The sequence below is a fragment of the Lolium rigidum genome, chromosome 4 (assembly GCF_022539505.1).
Source record: "Lolium rigidum isolate FL_2022 chromosome 4, APGP_CSIRO_Lrig_0.1, whole genome shotgun sequence".
Taxonomy (NCBI): Eukaryota; Viridiplantae; Streptophyta; class Magnoliopsida; order Poales; family Poaceae; genus Lolium; species Lolium rigidum.
Genome location: NC_061511.1, coordinates 198438068 through 198458366, shown reverse-complemented (window position 1 = coordinate 198458366; position 20299 = coordinate 198438068). Strand labels below are relative to the sequence as shown.

General features: G+C 45.2%; 1 protein-coding gene and 1 long non-coding RNA gene across 3 annotated transcripts; one reads left to right on the top strand and one right to left on the bottom strand.

The window, feature by feature from the left end:
• The first annotated feature begins 12638 nt into the window (after positions 1-12638).
• On the top strand, positions 12639-14177 carry LOC124648020 (RING-H2 finger protein ATL29-like). Its single transcript, XM_047187852.1, has one exon. It carries the CDS (start codon positions 12639-12641, stop codon positions 13845-13847), a length of 1209 nt encoding a protein of 402 aa, XP_047043808.1. The 3' UTR covers positions 13848-14177.
• A 1100-nt stretch (positions 14178-15277) lies between these two features.
• On the bottom strand, positions 15278-18928 carry LOC124649030. Of its 2 annotated transcripts, XR_006986510.1 has the most exons (3): positions 18737-18928; positions 17690-17933; positions 15278-15687 (listed from the first exon to the last, which is right to left on the bottom strand). It is a non-coding gene; the product is annotated as an uncharacterized LOC124649030 (long non-coding RNA). The 2 variants fall into 2 exon arrangements; XR_006986509.1 differs by having other exon boundaries at positions 15302-15687; positions 17690-18928.
• Between the last annotated feature and the right edge of the window lie 1371 nt (positions 18929-20299).

The following is a 20299-nucleotide window of genomic DNA, read 5'->3' as shown; positions in this document are numbered from 1 at the left end:
TATTAATTGTTGGTGCCTCTTCATGATTGACATAGCTGTTAGATGATCTTATGTGCATGTATCTTATTATGAACCGCCCAAGTATTAGCCATATCATGAGAATATATACATCATATGAGCAAATGTGTTCGTGAAAGTTCTTTTATCGCTCAGTTGTTAACTGAATTGCTTGAGGACAAGCAATAAGCTAAGCTTGGGGGGAGTTGATACGTCCAAAACGTATCTACTTTCCCGAACACTTTCGCTATTGTTTTGCCTCTAATTTGTGTACTTTGGATACAAGTAACGCGGACTAACGTTGTTTTCAGCAGAACTGTTCTGGTGTCTCGTTTTTGTGCAGAAATCCAACTTTCGGGAAAAACCTCGGAATTTATGCAGAATGCCCTATTTTCCCAGAATACTGACGGAGCCAGAAGGACAAATCAAGTGGAGGCCCGAGGGCCCCACACCATAAGGCGGCGCGGCCTAGGGGGGGCCCGCGCGGCCCTATGGTGTGGCCCCCTCGGCCGGCCTCCGACGCCCTCCTTCGGACCATATATTGCCTTCGACCTAAAAACGCACGGGGAGAAGTCAAAGTCGCCAGAAACCCTCCAGAACGCCGCCACATCGCGAAACTCCGTCTCGGGAGCCAGAAGTCTCCGTTCTGGCACTCCGCCGGGACGGGGAATTGGAGGAGATCATCGCCATCATCACCACCGACGCCTCTCCATCGACCAGCCATGTTTCCCCCATCCATGTGTGAGTAATTCCCCCGCTGTAGGCCGAATGGGATGGTAGGGATTGGATGAGATTTGTCATGTAATAGTCATAAGATTGTTAGGGCATGGTGCCTAGTATCCGTAGATGTTACTTTTATGATATTGTTGCAACTTGTTATGCTTAATGCTTGTCACTAGGGCCCGAGTGCCATGATCTCAGATCTGAACATGTTATTGATTCATGAAGATATTCGTTGTTTATGATCTTACTCCGCAAGTTGTATACACATGTCGCTGTCCGGAACCAATGGCCCCGAAGTGACAGAAATCGGGACAACCGGAGGGGATGGTAGTGATGTGAGGATCACATGTGTTCACGGAGTGTTAATGCTTTGCTCCGGTTGAAAGGACACAGATGTCGCCTAGAGGGGGGGTGAATAGGCGATTTAAAACTTTTACGAGATGGGCTTAACAAATGCGGAATAAAACTAGCGTTTACTTTGTCAAGCCCAAAGCCTATATACTATTGTTCACCTATGTGCACCAACAACTTATTCTAAGCAATGGTTCACCTATGTGCACCAACAACTTATGCTAAGCAATACAAGCAAGTATGTGATAGCAAGATATATATAACTTCAAGCACGATGGCTATCACAAGGTAAAGTGCATAAGTAAAGAGCTCGGGTATAGAGATAACCGAGGCACGCGGAGACGATGATTTATCCCGGAGTTCACACTCTTGCGAGTGCTAATCTCCGGTGGAGAGGTGCGGTTGCTTAGTGCTCCCGAATGCCACAAGAGGCTCACCTTGAGGTGTGGTTGCTCGATGCACACCAACGCCACAAAGGCCTCACCCCAAGATGCGGTACTCACACCACACACCGAACGCCACGAAGGCGCCTCACCTAAATCTCCGGTGACCCTCGCCACAAAGGCCTAGCTAGGTCACGGTTCCACTAAGGGATTTCCTTCAAGGCGGAAACCGGGCCTTACACAAAGATTGGGGCACACATCCACAAATTAATTGGAGGCTCCCAACAAATCGCCACAAAGGCCTAGAATCCGTCTAGGGTTCCAAGAACCCAAGAGTAACAACTTTCTTGCTTTCACCTCCACGAATCACCGTGGAGAACTCAAACCGATGCACCAAATGCAATGGCAAGAACACCACAAAGATGCTCAAGTCCTTCTCTCTCAAATTCCAACAAAGCTACAAAAGCTATTGGGGGAATAAGAGAGGAAGAACAAAGGAATTCACAAAGAACACCAAGATCAAGATCTAGAGAGTTCCACTCACAAAGAGATGGATTTGATTGGTAGAAATGTAGATCTAGATCTCCTCTTCCTTTTCCCTCAAATGGATTCAAGAATCATTGGAGGAGTAAAGGGATGTGGAAAGCTCTCAAGGTCAGCAATGGTGGAGAGCCAAAGGAGGAAGAAGAAGTGGGGAGAAAGAGGAGGAAGAAAGCCTTAAAAAGGGGTCTCAGATTTCTGCCCGTTGGGGCCAAAATCGCGACAGGCCGGCAGTGCCGGCCTTGTTCCACCGGCAGTGCCGGGGTGGCCGGCAGTGCTGGCCTTTTTCCACCGGCAGTGCCGGCCCGGCGGCAGTGCCGGGGTGTTCCCGGCGGCAGTTCCGGCCCCCCTGTTTTTACCCAAACACCCGATACGAAAACCTCAAGAACTTTTGCATCCGGACTCCGATTTTGATGATCTTGGGCTCGTTTCGAAGCTAGTAACAAGCTCTACAAGATAATGCAGGGAACCATCATAGTCCAGCAAAGTAGGATAGAAACAAATGGATAAAGGTTTTACCTATCTATAAACAGCAAACCGGTAAAACCTTCAATATGGAAAATGCAACAACTTGAGTTAGGAAACTCGGATTTAGGTGAAACCAATTTTGTTGTAAAGAAGATGACAAGAGCTACCGCACAAAGAGTGAAAAGCTTAAGAACAAGTGGGGTAGGTTTTTCTATGTATTTTCGAGTGAAACCTCTCAATACGAGAAACCGAGAAAAACTCCAATATCGAAAACGCAACAAGTGATTCATGCGGAATCCGTTTTCGATGAACTAGAGCTTGTCATGAGAATAAGCACAAGCTCTAAAACACCATATGGATAAGATCCAAATAACAACCAAGAAAGATGATGCAAGGATGCAAAGGTTTGAGCTCTCCGAAGGATACGATCGAGTTACTCACTCGAGAGCCCTCTTGATAGTACGGCAACTAAACTATAAAACGGTCTCCAACTACACCATGAGACCGGTGAGAAAGAAACCCTATCAAGAGAAAACCTTAACCTTGAGTATTCCACTTGAGCTTGATGATGACGATCTTGACCGCAACAAGATGGAACACCTTTCTTGATTGTGCTTGCTTGACGAAGTCTTGTGGATTGCTCCCCCATAATCCACCATGGGAGAGCTTCTTCTTCGGCACATCTTCACATATCCATGATCACCATATGGATGGCAAGCTTCAAGCAAATGATCTCTTAGATATGGCTCATCTTGAACTTGCACATCATTTCTTCATTCTTCATCATGTTGATGTCTTAAAGTAACTTGAGGGCTCACTTCATCTTCATCTTCAAGACATACTTGACACTTGATATCCTTCATCAAATTCTTCTTATTGCAACCTTGAAGCCAACATATGGTTCAAGAATTGCCTATGGACAACTCCTACAAATATAACTCAATGCAAACATTAGTCCATAGGGATTGTCATTAATTACCAAAACCACACATGGGGGCTCCATGCACTTTCACCGGTACTCTATTAAAAGGAGTACCTTAATATCCAGTAGTTTCCCTAGAGGCCCGGCTGCCACCGACTGGTAGGACAAAAGATATTGTGCAAGTTTCTCATTGCGAGCACGTACGACTATAATTGGAACACATGCCTATTGATTGATTAGTACTTGGATACCGTTTTATTATCTGCAAATGCCCCTGCTTGATTGTTACATGAGTTTCTCTCATCCATGCAACGCCCGTTATCCGTCCCCGTGCCTACAGTATTTTAATCCTGCTGTTTACTATAATCATTACTGCTGTCTTTGTTACTCTGCTGCTGTTATTTCGCTACTGCTACTGCTATAAAACTGTTACTACTGATAAACTCTTGCGAGCAAGTCTGTTGCAGCTGAATTGACAACTCCGCTGTTAAGGCTTTCAAGTATTCTTTGTCTCCCCTTGTGTCGAATCAATAAATTGGGTTTTACTTCCCGCGAAGACTGTTGCGATCCCCTATACTTGTGGGTCATCACTTGTGAAATTAGATGATAAATTTAACCTATATGATCAATAGGTCCCATTTATCACATGAAATAATAAGTATATCACTAGTAGTTCATCCCAGACCAATCCTCATGCCTTGAGTAGGAGTAATGACATAGTACTTAAACCTTGCTTCTCTAAATACTAGGGACAAACCTAGCATTGCCTTGATACAAGAATTTTAACTAAGTGAGGAGGAGTAACCCTAGTAAATTAAACATAACCCTAGCTTATGCTCATATCCTAATTCTAGTTGTGTATCACTTGGGTGATTGATGCGCGTAGATGACACGCCCGTTGGGAACCCCAAGAGGAAGGTGTGATGCGCACAGTAGTAAGTTTCCCCTCAGTAAGAAACCAAGGTTATCGAACCAGTAGGAGCCAAGAAGCACGTTGAAGGTTGATGGCGGCGGAGTGTAGTGCGGCGCAACACCAGGGATTCCGGCGCCAACGTGGAACCTGCACAACACAATCACAAGTACTTTGCCCCAACGTAACGGTGAGGTTGTCAATCTCACCGGCTTGTCTGTAAACAAAGGATTAGATGTATAGTGTGGATGATGATGATTGTTTGCGAAGAACGGATAAGAACAATTGAAGTAGATTGTATTTCAGATGTAAAGAATAGGACCGGGGTCCACAGTTCACTAGTGGTGTCTCTCCCATAAGATAAACAGATGTTGGGTGAACAAATTACAGTTGGGCAATTGACAAATAAAGAAGGCATAACAATGCACATACATATATCATGATGAGTACTATGAGATTTAATCGGGGCATTACGACAAAGTACATAGACCGCTATCCAAGCATGCATCTATGCCTAAAAAGTCCACCTTCGGGTTATCATCCGAACCCCCTCCAAGCATTAAGTGGTAAACAACGGACAATTGCATTAAGTATGGTGCGTAATGTAATCAACACAAATATCCTTAGACAAAGCATCGATGTTTTATCCCTAGTAGCAACAGACACATCCACAACCTTAGAACTTTACGTCACTCGTCCCAGATTTAATGGAGGCATGAACCCACTATCGAGCATAAATACTCCCTCTTGGAGTCACAAGTATCAACTTGGCCAGAGCCTCTACTAGCAACGGAGAGCATGCAAGAACATAAATAACATATATGATAGATTGATAATCAACTTGACATAGTATTCAATATTCATCGGATCCCAACAAACACAACATGTAGCATTACAAATAGATGATCTTGATCATGATAGGCAGCTCACAAGATCTAACATGATAGCACAATGAGGACAAGACAACCATCTAGCTACTGCTATGGACCCATAGTCCAGGGGTGGACTACTCACACATCGATCCGGAGGTGATCAGGGCGATGAAGAGACCTCCGGGAGATGATTCCCCTCTCCGGCAGGGTGCCGGAGGCGATCTCCTTAATCCCCCGAGATGGGATTGGCGGCGGCGTCTCTGGAAGGTTTTCCGTATCGTGGCTCTCGGTACTGGGGTTTTCGCGACGAAGGCTTTAAGTAGGCGGAAGGGCAGGTCAAGGGGCGTCACGAGGGCCCACACAAGAGGCCGGCGCGGCCGGGCTTGGGCGCGCCGCCTCGTTGTGTGGCCACCTCGTGGCCCCACTTCGTGATCCTTCCGGTCTTCTGGAAGCTTCGTGCAAAAATAGGACCCTGGGCGTTGATTTCGTCCAATTCCGAGAATATTTCCTTACTAGGATTTCTGAAACCAAAAAAAGCAGAAAACAACAACTGGCTCTTCGGCATCTCGTCATTAGGTTAGTGCCGGAAAATGCATAATAATGACATATAATGTGTATAAAACATGTGAGTATCATCATAAAAGTAGCATGGAACATAAGAAATTATAGATACGTTTGGGACGTATCAAGCATCCCTAAGCTTAGTTCCTACTCGCCCTCGAGTAGGTAAACGATAACAAAGATAATTTCTGAAGTGACATGCTATCATAATCTTGATCATACTATTGTAAAGCATATGAGATGAATGCAGCGATTCGAAGCAATGATGAAGATAATGAGTAAACAAATGAATCATATAACAAAGACTTTTCATGAATAACACTTTCAAGACAAGCATCAATAAGACTTGCATAAGAGTTACTCATAAAGCAATAAGTTCAAAGTAAAGGCATTGAAGCAACACAAAGGAAGATATAAGTTTCAGCAATTGCTTTCAACTTCAACATGTATATCTCATGGATAATTGTCAACACAAAGTAATATAACAAGTGCAATAGGTAAACATGTAAGAATCAATGCACACAGTTGATACGAGTGTTTGCTTCTGGGATAGAAAGAATAGGTAGACTGACTCAACAATAAAGTAGAAGATTGGCCCTTCGCAGAGGGAAGCATTGATTACTATATTTGTGCTAGAGCTTTTCATTTTGAAAACAAGAAACAATTTTGTCAACGGTAGTAATAAAGCATATGTGTTATGTATAAGATATCTCATAAGTTGCAAGCCTCATGCATAGTATACTAATAGTGCTCACACCTTGTCCTAATTAGCTTGGATTAACACGGATTATCATTGCATAGCATATGTTTCAACCAAGTGTCACAAAGGGGTACCTCTATGCCGCATGTACAAAGGTCTAAGGAGAAAGCTCGCATTGGATTTCTCGCTTTTGATTATTCTCAACATAGACATCCATACCGAGACAACATAGACAACAGATAATGGACTCCTCTTTAATGCATAAGCATTCAACAACAGTTAATATTCTCATAAGAGATTGAGGATTAGTTGTCCAAACTGAAACTTCCACCATGAATCATGGCTTTAGTTAGCGGCCCAATGTTCTTCTCTAACATTATGCATACTCAAACCATTTGATCATGAAAATCTCCCTTACTTCAGACAAGGCGAACATGCATAGCAACTCACATGATATTCAACAAAGGTAAAAGTTGATGGCGTCCCCAGAAACATGGTTACCGCTCAACAAAAAACTAATTAGGAAATAAGACACATAAGTACATATTCTTCACCACAATAGTTTTTAAGGCTATTTGTCCCATGAGCTATGTATTGCAAAGACAAAGAATAGAATTTTAAAGGTAGCACTCAAGTAATGTACTTTGGAATGGCGGAGAAATACCATGTAGTAGGTAGGTATGGTGGACACAAATGGCATAGTAGTTGGCTCAAGGATTTGGATGCACGAGAAGAATTCCTCTCAATACAAGGCTAGGCTAGCAAGGTTGTTTGAAGCAAACTCAAGTATAAAAGGTGCAGCAAAGCTCACATATGAACATATTGTAACTATTATAAGACTTTACATTGTCTCCTTGTTGTTCAAACACCTCAACCAGAAAATATCTAGACTCTAGAGATCAATCATGCAAACCAAATTTTAACAAGCTCTATGTTGTTATTCATTAATAGGTACAAGGTACATGATGCAAGAGCTTAAACATGATCTATATGAGCACAACAATTGCCAAGTATCACATTATTCAAGACATTAAACCATTTACCACATGCGGCATTTTCCGTTTCCAACCATATAACAATGAATGAAATAGTCCAAGTTTCGCAATGAACATTAAAGATAAAGCTAAGAACATATTTGTTCATACGAAACAGCGGAGCGTGTCTCTCTCCCAAAAAAAGAATGCTAGGATCCGATCTTATTCAAACAAAAACAAAAATAAAAACAAACAGACGCTCCAAGTAAAGCACATAAGATGTGACAGAATAAAAATATAGTTTCACTAGAGGTGACCTGATAAGTTGTCGATGAAGAAGGGATGCCTTGGGCATCCCCAAGCTTAGACGCTTGGGTCTTCTTGAAATATGCAGGGATGAACCACGGGGGCATCCCCAAGCTTTGACTTTTCACTCTTCTTGATCATATTGTATCATCCTCCTCTCTTGACCCTTGAAAACTTCCTCCACACCAAACTCAAAACAAACTCATTAGAGGGTCAGTGCATAATTCATATATTCAGAGGTGACATAATCATTCTTAACACTTCCGGACATTGCACAAAGCTACTGAAAGTTAATGGAACAAAGAAATCCATCAAACATAGCAAAACAGGCAATGCGAAATAAAAGGCAGAATCTGTCAAAACAGAACAGTCCGTCAAGACGAATTTTATTGAGGCACCAGACTTGCTCAGATGAAAATGCCCAAATTGAATGAAAGTTGCGTACATATCTGAGGATCACGCACGTAAATTGTCATATTTTTCTGAGTTACCTAAAGAGAGGCATATCGAAATTCGTGACAGCAAGAAATCTGTTCCTGCGCAGTAATCCAAATCTAGTATTGACTTTACTATCAAAGACTTTACTTGGCACAACAATGCAATAAAATAAAGATAAGGAGAGGTTGCTACAGTAGTAACAACTTCCAAGACTCAAATATAAAACAAATTGCAGAAGTAAAATAATGGGTTGTCTCCCATAAGCGCTTTTCTTTAACGCCTTTCAGCTAGGCGCAGAAAGTGTGTATCAAGTATTGTCAAGAGATGTAGCATCAACATCAATTGGTATCTTAGATGTTCCATCATCCATAGTGGTGCTAAGGGCTTTGTCAATTTTAGGCCTATAATAGTTTTTTGGCTTAGGCACTTTAGAGGCATACATGAATTTTTGCTCCTTACCCACATAAGCTTTCTCCTTTAAACTTAGGAGAAGAAAGTTGAACCCAAGGTTCCCATAGCTTCTTCAAGTTCACTAATCCTATGGGTTCGATTATCATGATTCTTACATACTTGCATATTGCACTTGTTATATTACTCTATGTTGACAATTATCCATGAGATATACATGTTATAAGTTGAAAGCAACCGCTGAAACTTAATCTTCCTTTGTGTTGCTTCAATGCCTTTACTTTGATTTATTGCTTTATGAGTTAACTCTTATGCAAGACTTATTGATGCTTGTCTTGAAGTACTATTCATGAAAAGTCTTTGCTTTATGATTCACTTGTTTACTCATGTCATTACCATTGTTTTTGATCGCTGCATCCACTACATATGTTTACAAATAGTATGATCAAGGTTATGATGGCATATCACTTCAGAAATTATCTTTGTTATCGTTTTACCTCTCGGGACGAGCAGAACTAAGCTTGGGGATGCTTGATACGTCTCCGACGTATCGATAATTTCTTATGTTCTATGCCATATTATTGATGATACCTACATGTTTTATGCACACTTTATGTCATATTCGTGCATTTTCTGGAACTAACCTATTAACAAGATGCCGAAGTGCCAGCTTCGTTGTTCTCGCTGTTTTTGGTTTCAGAAATCCTAGTAACGAAATATTCTCGAATTGGACGAAACAAAGACCCAGGGGCCTATTTTGCCACGAACCTTCCGGAAGACCGAAGAGCATACGAAGTGGGGCCACGAGGTGGCCAAACCACAAGGCGGCGCGGCCAAGGGGGGGCCCGCGCCGCCCTGTGGTGTGGGCCCCTCGTCAGCCCCCGACTCTGCCCTTCCGCCTACTTAAAGCCTCCGTCGCGAAACCCCTGATGAAAAAAACCACGATACGGAAAACCTTACTGAGACGCCGCCGCCGCCAATCCCATCTCGAGGGATTCTGGAGATCTCCTCCGGCACCCTGCCGGAGAGGGGATTCATCTCCCGGAGGACTCTACGCCGCCATGGTCGCCTCCGGAGTGATGAGTGAGTAGTTCACCCCTGAACTATGGGTCCATAGCAGTAGCTAGATGGTTGTCTTCTCCTCATTGTGCTTCATTGTTGGATCTTGTGAGCTGCCTAACATGATCAAGATCATCTATCTGTAATACTCTATGTTGTGTTTGTCGGGATCCGATGGATAGAGAATACCATGTTATGTTAATTATCAAGTTATTACATATGTGTTGTTTATGATCTTGCATGCTCTCCGTTATTAGTAGAGGCTCTGGCCAAGTTTTTGCTCTTAACTCCAAGAGGGAGTATTTATGCTCGATAGTGGGTTCATGCCCGCATTGACACTCGGGACGAGTGACAGAAAGTTCTAAGGTTGTGTTGTGCTTGTTGCCACTAGGGATAAAACATTGGCGCTATATCCGAGGATGTAGTTGTTGATTACATTACGCACCATACTTAATGCAATTGTCTCGTTGCTTTGCAACTTAATACCTGGAAGGGGTTCGGAAGATAACCCGAAGGTGGACTTTTTAGGCATAGATGCAGTTGGATGGCGGTCTATGTACTTTGTCGTAATGCCCAATTAAATCTCACTGTACTTATCATGACATGTATGTGCATTGTTATGCCCTCTCTATTTGTCAATTGCCCGACTGTAATTTGTTCACCCAACATGCTTTTATCTTATGGGAGAGACACCTCTAGTGAACTGTGGACCCCGGTCCATTCTTTTAATACTGAAATACAAATCTGCTGCAATACTTGTTTTATTGTTTTCTCTCGCAAACAATCATCTTCCACACAATACGGTTAATCCTTTGTTACAGCAAGCCGGTGAGATTGACAACCTCACCTGTTTCGTTGGGGCAAAGTACTTTGGTTGTGTTGTGCAGGTTCCACGTTGGCGCCGGAATCCCTGGTGTTGCGCCGCACTACATCCCGCCGCCATCAACCTTCAACGTGCTTCTTGGCTCCTCCTGGTTCGATAAACCTTGGTTTCTTTCTGAGGGAAAACTTGCTGCTGTGCGCATCATACCTTCCTCTTGGGGTTGCCCAACGAACGTGTGAAATACACGCCATCACACGACCATTACGTCGCTTGACCAGAGGTAGCCGACGGTTATACCCATGTGTCCATATCGCGCGTCACTAACGCGAAGGTCCCACCACTAGTCGCGCCACTTTTAGTTGCGTCCGGCGTATCCGCAATGACCCTTATGTAGCGGGGACAGGTAGGAGCGCCTAACAATCTATTGAGCCGCGCCGCCAGATCGAAAGAGGCTTTGGAACGTGCGGCTTTATCCGGCGCATCCTAAATTTCTTGAGAGGTTGCTTTGAAGGATGCAACTGGAGATGCTCGTGATTGATTTGACTACCAAGCATTAGCAAAACCAAAACTGTAAGAAAAAACCCATCCACGAAATAAAAATGGAATAAATTAACCTTCAAATCTTCCACAATAGGAATAAACCATGCACAACATACGAGAAACAAAATTATTCTAATTTCTTTAATATACATTGCATACTTAGTACAGGGCCGGTCCTGGGATTTCAAGGGCCTGGGGCGAAAGTACAATTAAGGGCCCAATATAACTATTAAAATAATTATTAAATATTGTTAATATATAATAACTATTAAGAGTAAACATCTAAATTATATTCAAACACATATATAGTTCTTATAAGTTTATAGAAATTTTCTTATTCGATATGTATTAGTGCTAGTCAATTCATTTTTTCACTACTTGAGGCCACTTCGAGAGAAGTATTTCCGTAACAAAGAAACTCGTGAAGGCGCAAGTTCGGATCATTGAGATACCCAAAGTGATGAGTTGTTGTTCAACAACTTTATCTTTTAAGGATTCTGCAACTAATATTATATATGTTGATTCTGTACGAATCTTGTTGCCACACTGTCTAAGAATTTTGCGAAGTCTCTTCTCGGCAACTCAGCCTCTTAACTCTCGACGTGGTATTTGTGGCAACCATAGGGCCATCAATTAGTTGTCTCCCGCTCTTGTTCAGAAAACCATCAAACAATATCGACTTCCAATAAAGAGAAAATTAGGTTCATACCTATTTATTTAAGCTTTGCGAGCTAGTTCCTTCGTTCCGAATTAAATAACTTCGATTGATGGAATTCACCTGTATTTATACACTAAACCGCATCTAAATACACATGAATAATCCGAATCACTTGATTTGGAATAGATGAAGTATTAGAAATCAACGCCTGATGAAAAAGAAAATGCTCCATTTTTTCAAGAGAAAAATACGTAGATTCTTTTGCATTTTTATTGAGAATTCCGTGCTAGACTTCTCTGGATCAGTCGGTTTAGCCATGGGTCACACACCATTTAGCACCTTGTACGGTTGTACCTGGCTAAGGTAGGGCCCTAGACTAAGGTGAATAAACAGAGCTAACCAAAATAACAAAACCCATCTAACGAAAGTAAAAAAAAAAAGGCCCAGAACCATAACGCTTCGTCTTGTTCCTCCAAACGGTTGTACTCTACGATAGCTTCTACCTGCTCTAATGGCGGCGGCGTCAGCCGCAGCACTTGCATACCTAGGCACCTAGTTGGGAGTTGGGGCCCCTTGTTTCCGGGGGCCCGGGGCGCCCGCCCCTCCCGCCCCCCCCTCGGGCCGGCCCTGACTTAGTATATAGTATAATTATTCTTTTCAATATAGAAATTTAAATAGAGCGAGCTGGTGTTGGCTTAAGATCAACTGATTTTCCACCCAAGCTGCATAAGACACTCATAGTCGCCTCATTTTTTTTACTGTATCTAATCTCTAGTTAAGCTAAGAGACGGGTCGATCTCGAGGCGCGAGCCAGTCTCTTTGTGCAGCTGTTGATGCAACAAATCTGACCGCGGCTCGCCTACGCCGGCAAAACCCCACCAGACGCCACGACGAGACCCGTTCCGCTCGCCACGCTTCGCGTCGCTTGCTTCACTCGTTCGTTTTAACACCTCCCGCGCGCGCCCACGACACCACCGACCGCGCGTCCCAAGCAACGCGCCACCGATGCCGACGCCGACCACTCGCAGCCACGTGCTGCGCCTCGCCGCGCTGCTCCTCCTCGCGGCGGCCGCGGCCGCGCAGCCGGGCCAGCCGTGGGACAGGACGCGGGATGGCGACGGCGGGATCATGCCGGGCGCGAGGCAGCCGCCGAGCTTCAGCGCGCCGATGGTGGTGCTCCTCGTGGCGCTGATCGCCACCTTCTTCTTCATCGGCTTCTTCTCCATCTACATCCGCCGCTGCGGCCGGGGCGATCCCCCAGCCAACACCATCCGGACGTCGGCGCTGTTCACGCTGTCGCCGCAGGAGCAGAACCGGCAGCCCCGCGGGCTCGACCCGGACGTGCTCGCCTCCTTCCCGGCCATGACCTACGCCGAGGCTAGGGCGCTCCGGGAGCAGGCCGGCGGCGGCAAGGACGTGGCGCTGGAGTGCGCCGTGTGCCTGAGCGAGTTCGAGGACGAGGAGCAGCTCCGGCTCCTCCCCGAGTGCAGCCACTCCTTCCACCCGGACTGCATCGGGGAGTGGCTCGCCGCCCACGTCACCTGCCCCGTCTGCCGCCGCAGCCTCGTCCCCGAGGAGCCAGCAACAGTCGAAGCCGCCGAGGAGAACGTTCCCGGGGAGGAGCAGCAGCGGCCGGAGGTGGCCATCGACATGAGCCGCGAGGGCGACGGCGACGAGGAGGAGAGGAGGATGGAGGCGGCGGAGCTGGAGCGGATCGGGAGCCTGCGCCGCGCGGTGCGGTCGCGGTCGGGCCGCCCGTTCTCGCGCGCGCACTCCACGGGCCACTCCCTCTCCGCGCGGCTCGACCGCGACCTCGAGCGGTTCACGCTGCGGCTCCCGGAGCAGGTGCGCAGGGAGATGGTCGCCGCGGGCGAGGAGAGCCTGCGCCGCACGGTGGGCCGCGGTGCCGCCGGCGCACGGAGCGCGCGGATCGGCCGGTCGGACCGCTGGCCGTCGTTCATCGCCAGGACGTTCTCGTCCAGGGTTCCGTTCTGGGCGGCGTCGAGGAGGGCGCCGGACGTGGAGACGCCGGGAGGGCCGGGCTCGACGACGACGCCCGCGACCATTGACGAAAAGTCGGCGGGTGTATCAGCGAGTTCGAACAAGGGGAGCGTGCGCTTCGACTGCCTGGGCGGCGGCGTCGCTGGCGCCAGAGTCGGCGACGACAGCGAGGACGAGCCGGAGGAGGAGAAGGCGATCGTCCGGCGAGTCTGAACTAGAGCAAGATTCGTTCAAGTCTGGTTGCGCTGTCCACTTCTTCGATCGAACGGTGGCATCAAACGATTCAAACGTCAACGCGCGGCATGTCTTATTAATTAGCGGATCGATCAAGAATCAATGCGCGACGAGGATTTGAAAATGAGATGCCGCGGGAAGGACTCGTCACGGCCGACGTACCCGCCACGTGAATCTTCCGCGAAGCAGCTCATGCACATGGAAAAAACGCATCGCTAGGAAGATAAAGATACGATCTCTGTGTTAAAATTTGTTGCCGGCTAGCTTGTTAATTCCTTTCCTTCTTCTTACATTACTCATTTCTTGGGAGATTGGTAGCGTATAAATTGTTCAGTTAATATAATTCTTGACTGTTGAATAAAACGGGGCGGAGTCGGTGTGTGTGAAGGCATGACCACGAGCAGAATGGAGCTGAAAAGTAGTATAGCCAAGTAAACTCAAAGATTCCAGTGGCAATGGTATTTTCACATTAGGTCGTTACGGTCTCGTTCGTGCTAAAACATGTCTTATCTTGTAGTATTGAGATTATCAGCAAATTTTTCTTTTATTGTGTATATGGTTCAACATGTATCCTAATTTGAGTGGGTGCCACTAAACTGTTTGTTAGAATAATAATATTGCATGATCGACGGAAAAAATACCGAGAGGAAAAAAACTTAGGGTCTGTAGCAACACGTGAATTCATGTGAGATTTTAGAATATCTTGTGCATGTCCTTTTGATACACGTGACTTCCTACGAATGTATATTGCGACAAAAAAAACAAAAATCTTTACTATTATATACGAGTTTGTACGTCATCAAAAATGTTTGATGTCAAAGATTGAAGACATCTTGACCATCCGATCTACGTCTGATCTCACAAGTAGACCCTCCGTTTGGGATTTCAAAACCGAAGAAACAAATCGGTCAATCAAGGAAAGAATTAATTAGCGTCTGCAAAATGGTGAAAAATTAATGTCTTGACCTTTTTTCCTTTTATTCTCTTGCGGGAAAGGAAAGAATTAATTAGCGTCTGCAAAATGGTGAAGAATTAATGTCTTGGCCGTTTTTCCTTTTATTCTCTTGCGGGAAAGGAAAGAAATATGTAAATAATTAGGCCGACAGGAAAGGAATCATCGGACTCCATCAATATCATCTCGATAATTAGGCATGTCAACGCGGCAATGTTTCCAGATTTTCTGGCCGGTCACGTTTTGTATTTTCAAAAGGATTGCATGATCAGCTAGCTAAGGCTCCGTTTGTGAACCATGTGTATTTTTCTCTTGTATTCTGTTTATGGACGTGGCTAGCCAGCCCTCGGGGGCTGGTTAGTCTAATCCGGCCCTCAGCCAAAAAGGGAAAGCACACCCCGCGGAGTACATTTTAGGAAAGACAGCGACCTCTCCACACAAGAACAGCTAGCTTCGGTGAAACAATACCCCGCACGTGCTATTAAACCCGCACACCACAAAGTAACTATTTAATGCTTCGGTGAAAAACCACCCCGCACGAAAAACACATCCAGATTTAAGCAGTATGTAGCAGATCAACGAAAAGATCCCAGCTAGTTGGGCATCTGTACGCATAAACCATAATTAACTGGTACACAGGTGCCGGCTTGCAAGTACTGCCTCCTCTGTTCCATGGAGCTGGGCGGCTGCCGCGGCGGCAAGCCTGCAGATCCATTGAGCGCCATGGATGACAGTCTTGGTTTACGCCATGAGCTCTATCTTCATTCACTCCTTGTCGCCCCAAATCAGACGATCCTCCACCATAGCACCACCCTTGTCCCTCTTTTCCCAGATGCTTGTTCTTGCATCGTCCAGTTCTTTCCTCTCCTTTAGTTTGTATAAAAAGAAACTTAGTCATGTGATCAAAAAAACAATTAATTAGGTTATGGAACCAACTTGAACAGGTTGATGCAATCAACTTAGTTAAGTCGAACATACAACTTGGGCATTCTAGTGAAGCAACTTGCCATATAATACACGTAATCAAGTTACTTTAGATGATGATAAAATCAACTTAATTCTAAAAGTCGGACGCAAAAAATGCAACTTAGACTACAAAACCATGGTTGCGTGGAGAACCAGCTTAGTAGGGAGTTTTTTTGTAAGAGGGTAATGAGTTAATAAACTTAACTAAATGGTACATGACACTTTACCATGTAGGCTATTCAAGCTAATGTCCTAGTGTAAGCAACTTACTGTGTTGATATTGGGTAATTTCTATCCGGCTTAGGCTAATCAACTTAGTTCTATGCTGAAAAGCAACTTAACTACTCTGAAAAGACAACTTAATCGAAAAATGGGACAGTGAATCAAAGCAAAAAAAAAGTCCCCGCAAAAATTCAGAATGCAACCTAGGCTAATCTGGCTAATGAATTTGGTTCTATGATTCAAGCAAGTTAACTACGGTAACAACACAACTTAATTGGGAAAAAGGGACAGTGAATCAAAGAAAATAATTCCACCACAAAAAATCAGAATGCAAGTTAGGCTAATCTGCTAATCAACTTAGTTATATGCCGAAAGCAACTTAACTACGGTAACAACACAACTTAAACATGCATCAAAAAATCCCGAAAATCTACTTAAATGGCACGACAAACTTAGTTAGACGAACGTAACTAAATCATTTGCATAATTGTCTACTTAGAAAAGCGAAACCCCCTAGCACATGTATGTACAATAAAACTGCGGTAAAAAACAACTTTACCAACTTGATAGAAGTGGCCACGCAACTTTAGCACATTCAGTACATAACTTAGTTAAGTTGAAACAAACAAGTCAATTAACTCAGTATGCAACTTTAGGATGTTGCTAAATCATCAAGCTAAACTAGAATATAAAATCAACTAAATTAAATCAGTACTCCATATATTCACCCCTTAAGATGGAAACGATGATCCAGCATGGCTTTGCCAATGACGTCCCAAAATTGAGCGCGTTAGAATATTGGGAGGGTGGACACTACAAAATATCATCTTATTAAGTAGACACTGACCATACAAAAAAAAAGCAGAAACCCATCAGGCTCCTCTCAGTATTTTTGCTACTTCAAAGTTACAAGAATCAAAATAAAATGCCAGCACCTAAAATGTAATCACATTCTTTGCATGCCACAAAGAGGGAGTTTTGTATCAAGAGACGTGTAGTTAGAAAAGGGGGCAGGGAAAATAAAACAAAAGATGAGTCAAATTGCTTAAGTGTGATTCACCAAATCCGGTCCAACCTATTCCATTATGGTTTTTAACTTCATTCTGAAAGTTATAGCCGTAATTGGCACAGACTTGTACTGTGAGGAACTACACGACTACCTCAGAGGGCACTCAGATTCAATGCGAAAGGTGTCGTCTTCCTTCAAGATAACCGCTGGGATCTGTGGTGGCAAGATGAAACAGATGGAATAAGCTCGCGGTGGATAAGGGAGACGCTTTTAGGTGTGAATGCTAAACAACCTTCGATTTCCATCAGAGTAATCACACACTTGGTAAAACCCTATGTCCTATGTCACCTATAATCCTACAAGAAAAACAAGAGGATTCTACCCAAAACCTCTGATATAGAAGCATGTCGTTAGAAGAACAATGGGAAAACTCAGCTGACCATGGACACCTCGAGATTGATTGACCACCAGATAGGTGCAATGATGATCCACACCACATGAATTGCTAACTGCTAACCATAAATCAGCAGTACAAGTGTAGTAACAACAAATCAAGCAGAGGTTGGAAGGGCAAGACAAATCACAACATCTTAATCACGACCATGGCCGTGATTTGCACAATTGCAGTAGGAATCTAGCAATATACAATGGGATTTGACGATGGACGATTACCTTGGAAAGTCGATTTAGGCGCCTCCATGGTGAATCTTCGTCACCAAGCACCCCGCACTAGCGCACGGCTCGCACTCCGCCGATGAGTTCGCGGTCCTCTCACGCGTGTCTCTTTCCCGCCACAGATCTTGCCGAACTTCCACGTGACTCGCTCTCTGTCGACTGGCACCCTACACTACCGCGCGGCTCGCTCGTCGGCAGGCATCTTGAACCACCATGCGGCTCCCCTTTGGATCGTCGGCAGCTATAATTATCAAAAGTTCAAAACAACTCAGTTACTTTGAGAAGCCAACTTAAGCATGGTATCAATATAACTCAATTGCTTTCAGAAGCCAACTTAGGCATAATTATCAAACAACTCAATTACTTTCAGAAACGAACTTAGACATAATTATCGAAACAACTCAGCCACTTTCAGAAGCAAAATTGGACATAATTATCAAACAACTCAATTATTTTCAGAAGCCAACTTATGCATAATTATAAAAACAACTCAATTGCTTTCAGAAGCCCAACTTAGGCATAATTATCAAACAACTCAATTACTTTCGGAAGCAAACTTAGACATAATTATCAAAACAACTCAGCTACTTTCAGAAGCCAACTTAGACACTATGCTTCATCCCCTCTGATCTTCTACATCTGAACAAAAATGTATCAAGGGCATTTGTATTTACTCGACCGGATAAGGGAAAAATTATCATGACTGTTTGTCTAAAAAGAAGTAAACTCACACAAGTTTGCACTAGAATACCTATTTTCATAAAACAAAATGGTAGCATTGTGTCTTGACAAAAAAAAACGGTAGTCCATATCAGCATTTAGCTAGCAAAAGATTCAGCAAGCAACACACCACGGAAAAAAAAAACAGCTTGGCAGAGGTGACCGCGCGTGTCGCCGTGGCATGGCCACGACCAGCACCAGCGGCAGGAGCAGCCTGGCTGGGGCGTGTCCTAGCTCGTCCATGACCAGGACCAGCAGCAAAGAGCAGATGAAGACTGGCAGTCCCAGGGGGCTGTGGAGCTGGGTGGCATTGGCGTGGCTGACCTCTGTGAGGCACGCAGATGCGCGCAGCCCCTGTCCTCGCATGTCGGCATGCGTGTGCGTAGATGTTGCCCTTCTAGACCTCCACGGCGCGAGAAGCTGTATCACCCAGAGGAGCGGCAACCTGGGTGGGTGGAGGTCGTCGGCCTCCTCGCTGGCACCGCGGCCGTTGTGCGGCTCGACATGGTTCTCGTGCTCCAGGATTTCCCGCCGTTGACCTGGTGCTCCAGGAGGTTGAGGATGCGGCTGAGTACTGCGCGGCGGCATCGTACTTGGCCGGCATGCCTCTACCTCGCCGGCAGCCATGGCCGAACACAGCCAAACTCATAGCACACAGACTAGATCTCCAATCACAGCGCGTCAGCGCCCACGCGCATGGGTCCTTCTCCACCTCCGAGCACCCCGCCCTCAGGCGCGCGGGTCGGTCTCCGCCGCCGAGCACCCCGCCCTCACTCGAACGGCCAGAATCTCCAAAGCCGGTGCACAGATTTTGCCTCCATGGAACCCTAGCGAGAGAGGAATTTTGGAGAGCCAGAGTGGGGAACGGAAAATGGATAGACTAGAGAGGGTCGTGTGGGCCACCAAAACGTCGCTGTCGTTGGTTGTCGGAAAGGCACGCCCTTATGTGTCTTCATCGCGCATCGAACGGCCACAAAGCGGAGGCTCAGATTGTCTAACCAGCCACCGAGCACTTTTTAGCAGTTGGGTCTGTTTATTTACTCTGCATGGAAAAACTGATTAGAGACAACCGAATTGTAAAATGGATATGACTTTTTTTTCTGAAGGGTTGCTTCAATGCTTGGATCGGCAGAACATCGACATTCCAATATGACAGCAAACCCAAGCAGACCACCATTGACGAAGAAGAGATGAAGAGGCGAGCTGGTGTCATGAAATTCAGGTGAATTTTCAGTTAAACGTGTCAATTAATATTTCAAACAGCTGGTGGCGCCGCATGACAAGTAGCGCCTCCATGGATGCTTTGGATGCGCCTCCATGGATGGCTCTATCTAGCCGAGATGTTGATGAGGACTTTGGTGCTAGCGCGTCCCTGTTCCTCTCGGTTGGATTTTTTTCGTCGCTCACGACTCAATTTCCCTTCTCTCTTGTAGGGAGCCGCAAGCACCTAGCTAGGGATTTCGTTGTGGGGTATGGCCAATGCCCATTGACGCGTTTGTGTGCCCTCCTTTGACGCCTACATTGCTCCTCCTCAACATACTTCATCATCCATCTGCACGGAGCCGCTGCTACACGGTCCACTACTGACATGGGCATCCCTAATGGGCCTGCCGAAGATAGTACCCGGGGTTTACTGAAGGCCCACTACTCGAAGAATAAGAAGATTCGGGAGCCCAAGATATTGTTAAGGAAAGCTAGAGTTGTAATAGGAAGTAATATTTGTAATCTTGCGGGAGGAGTTAGAAACCTACCCGAACTCTGTAACCTGTACGATATGAATCCCTCGACACCATCTCCTATATAAGGGGGGGTCGAGGGACAAAGAGATCATCGAATCATTGTTTACAAGCCCTAGTTTTCATAATCATCGAGTACTTTTCGGCTGAA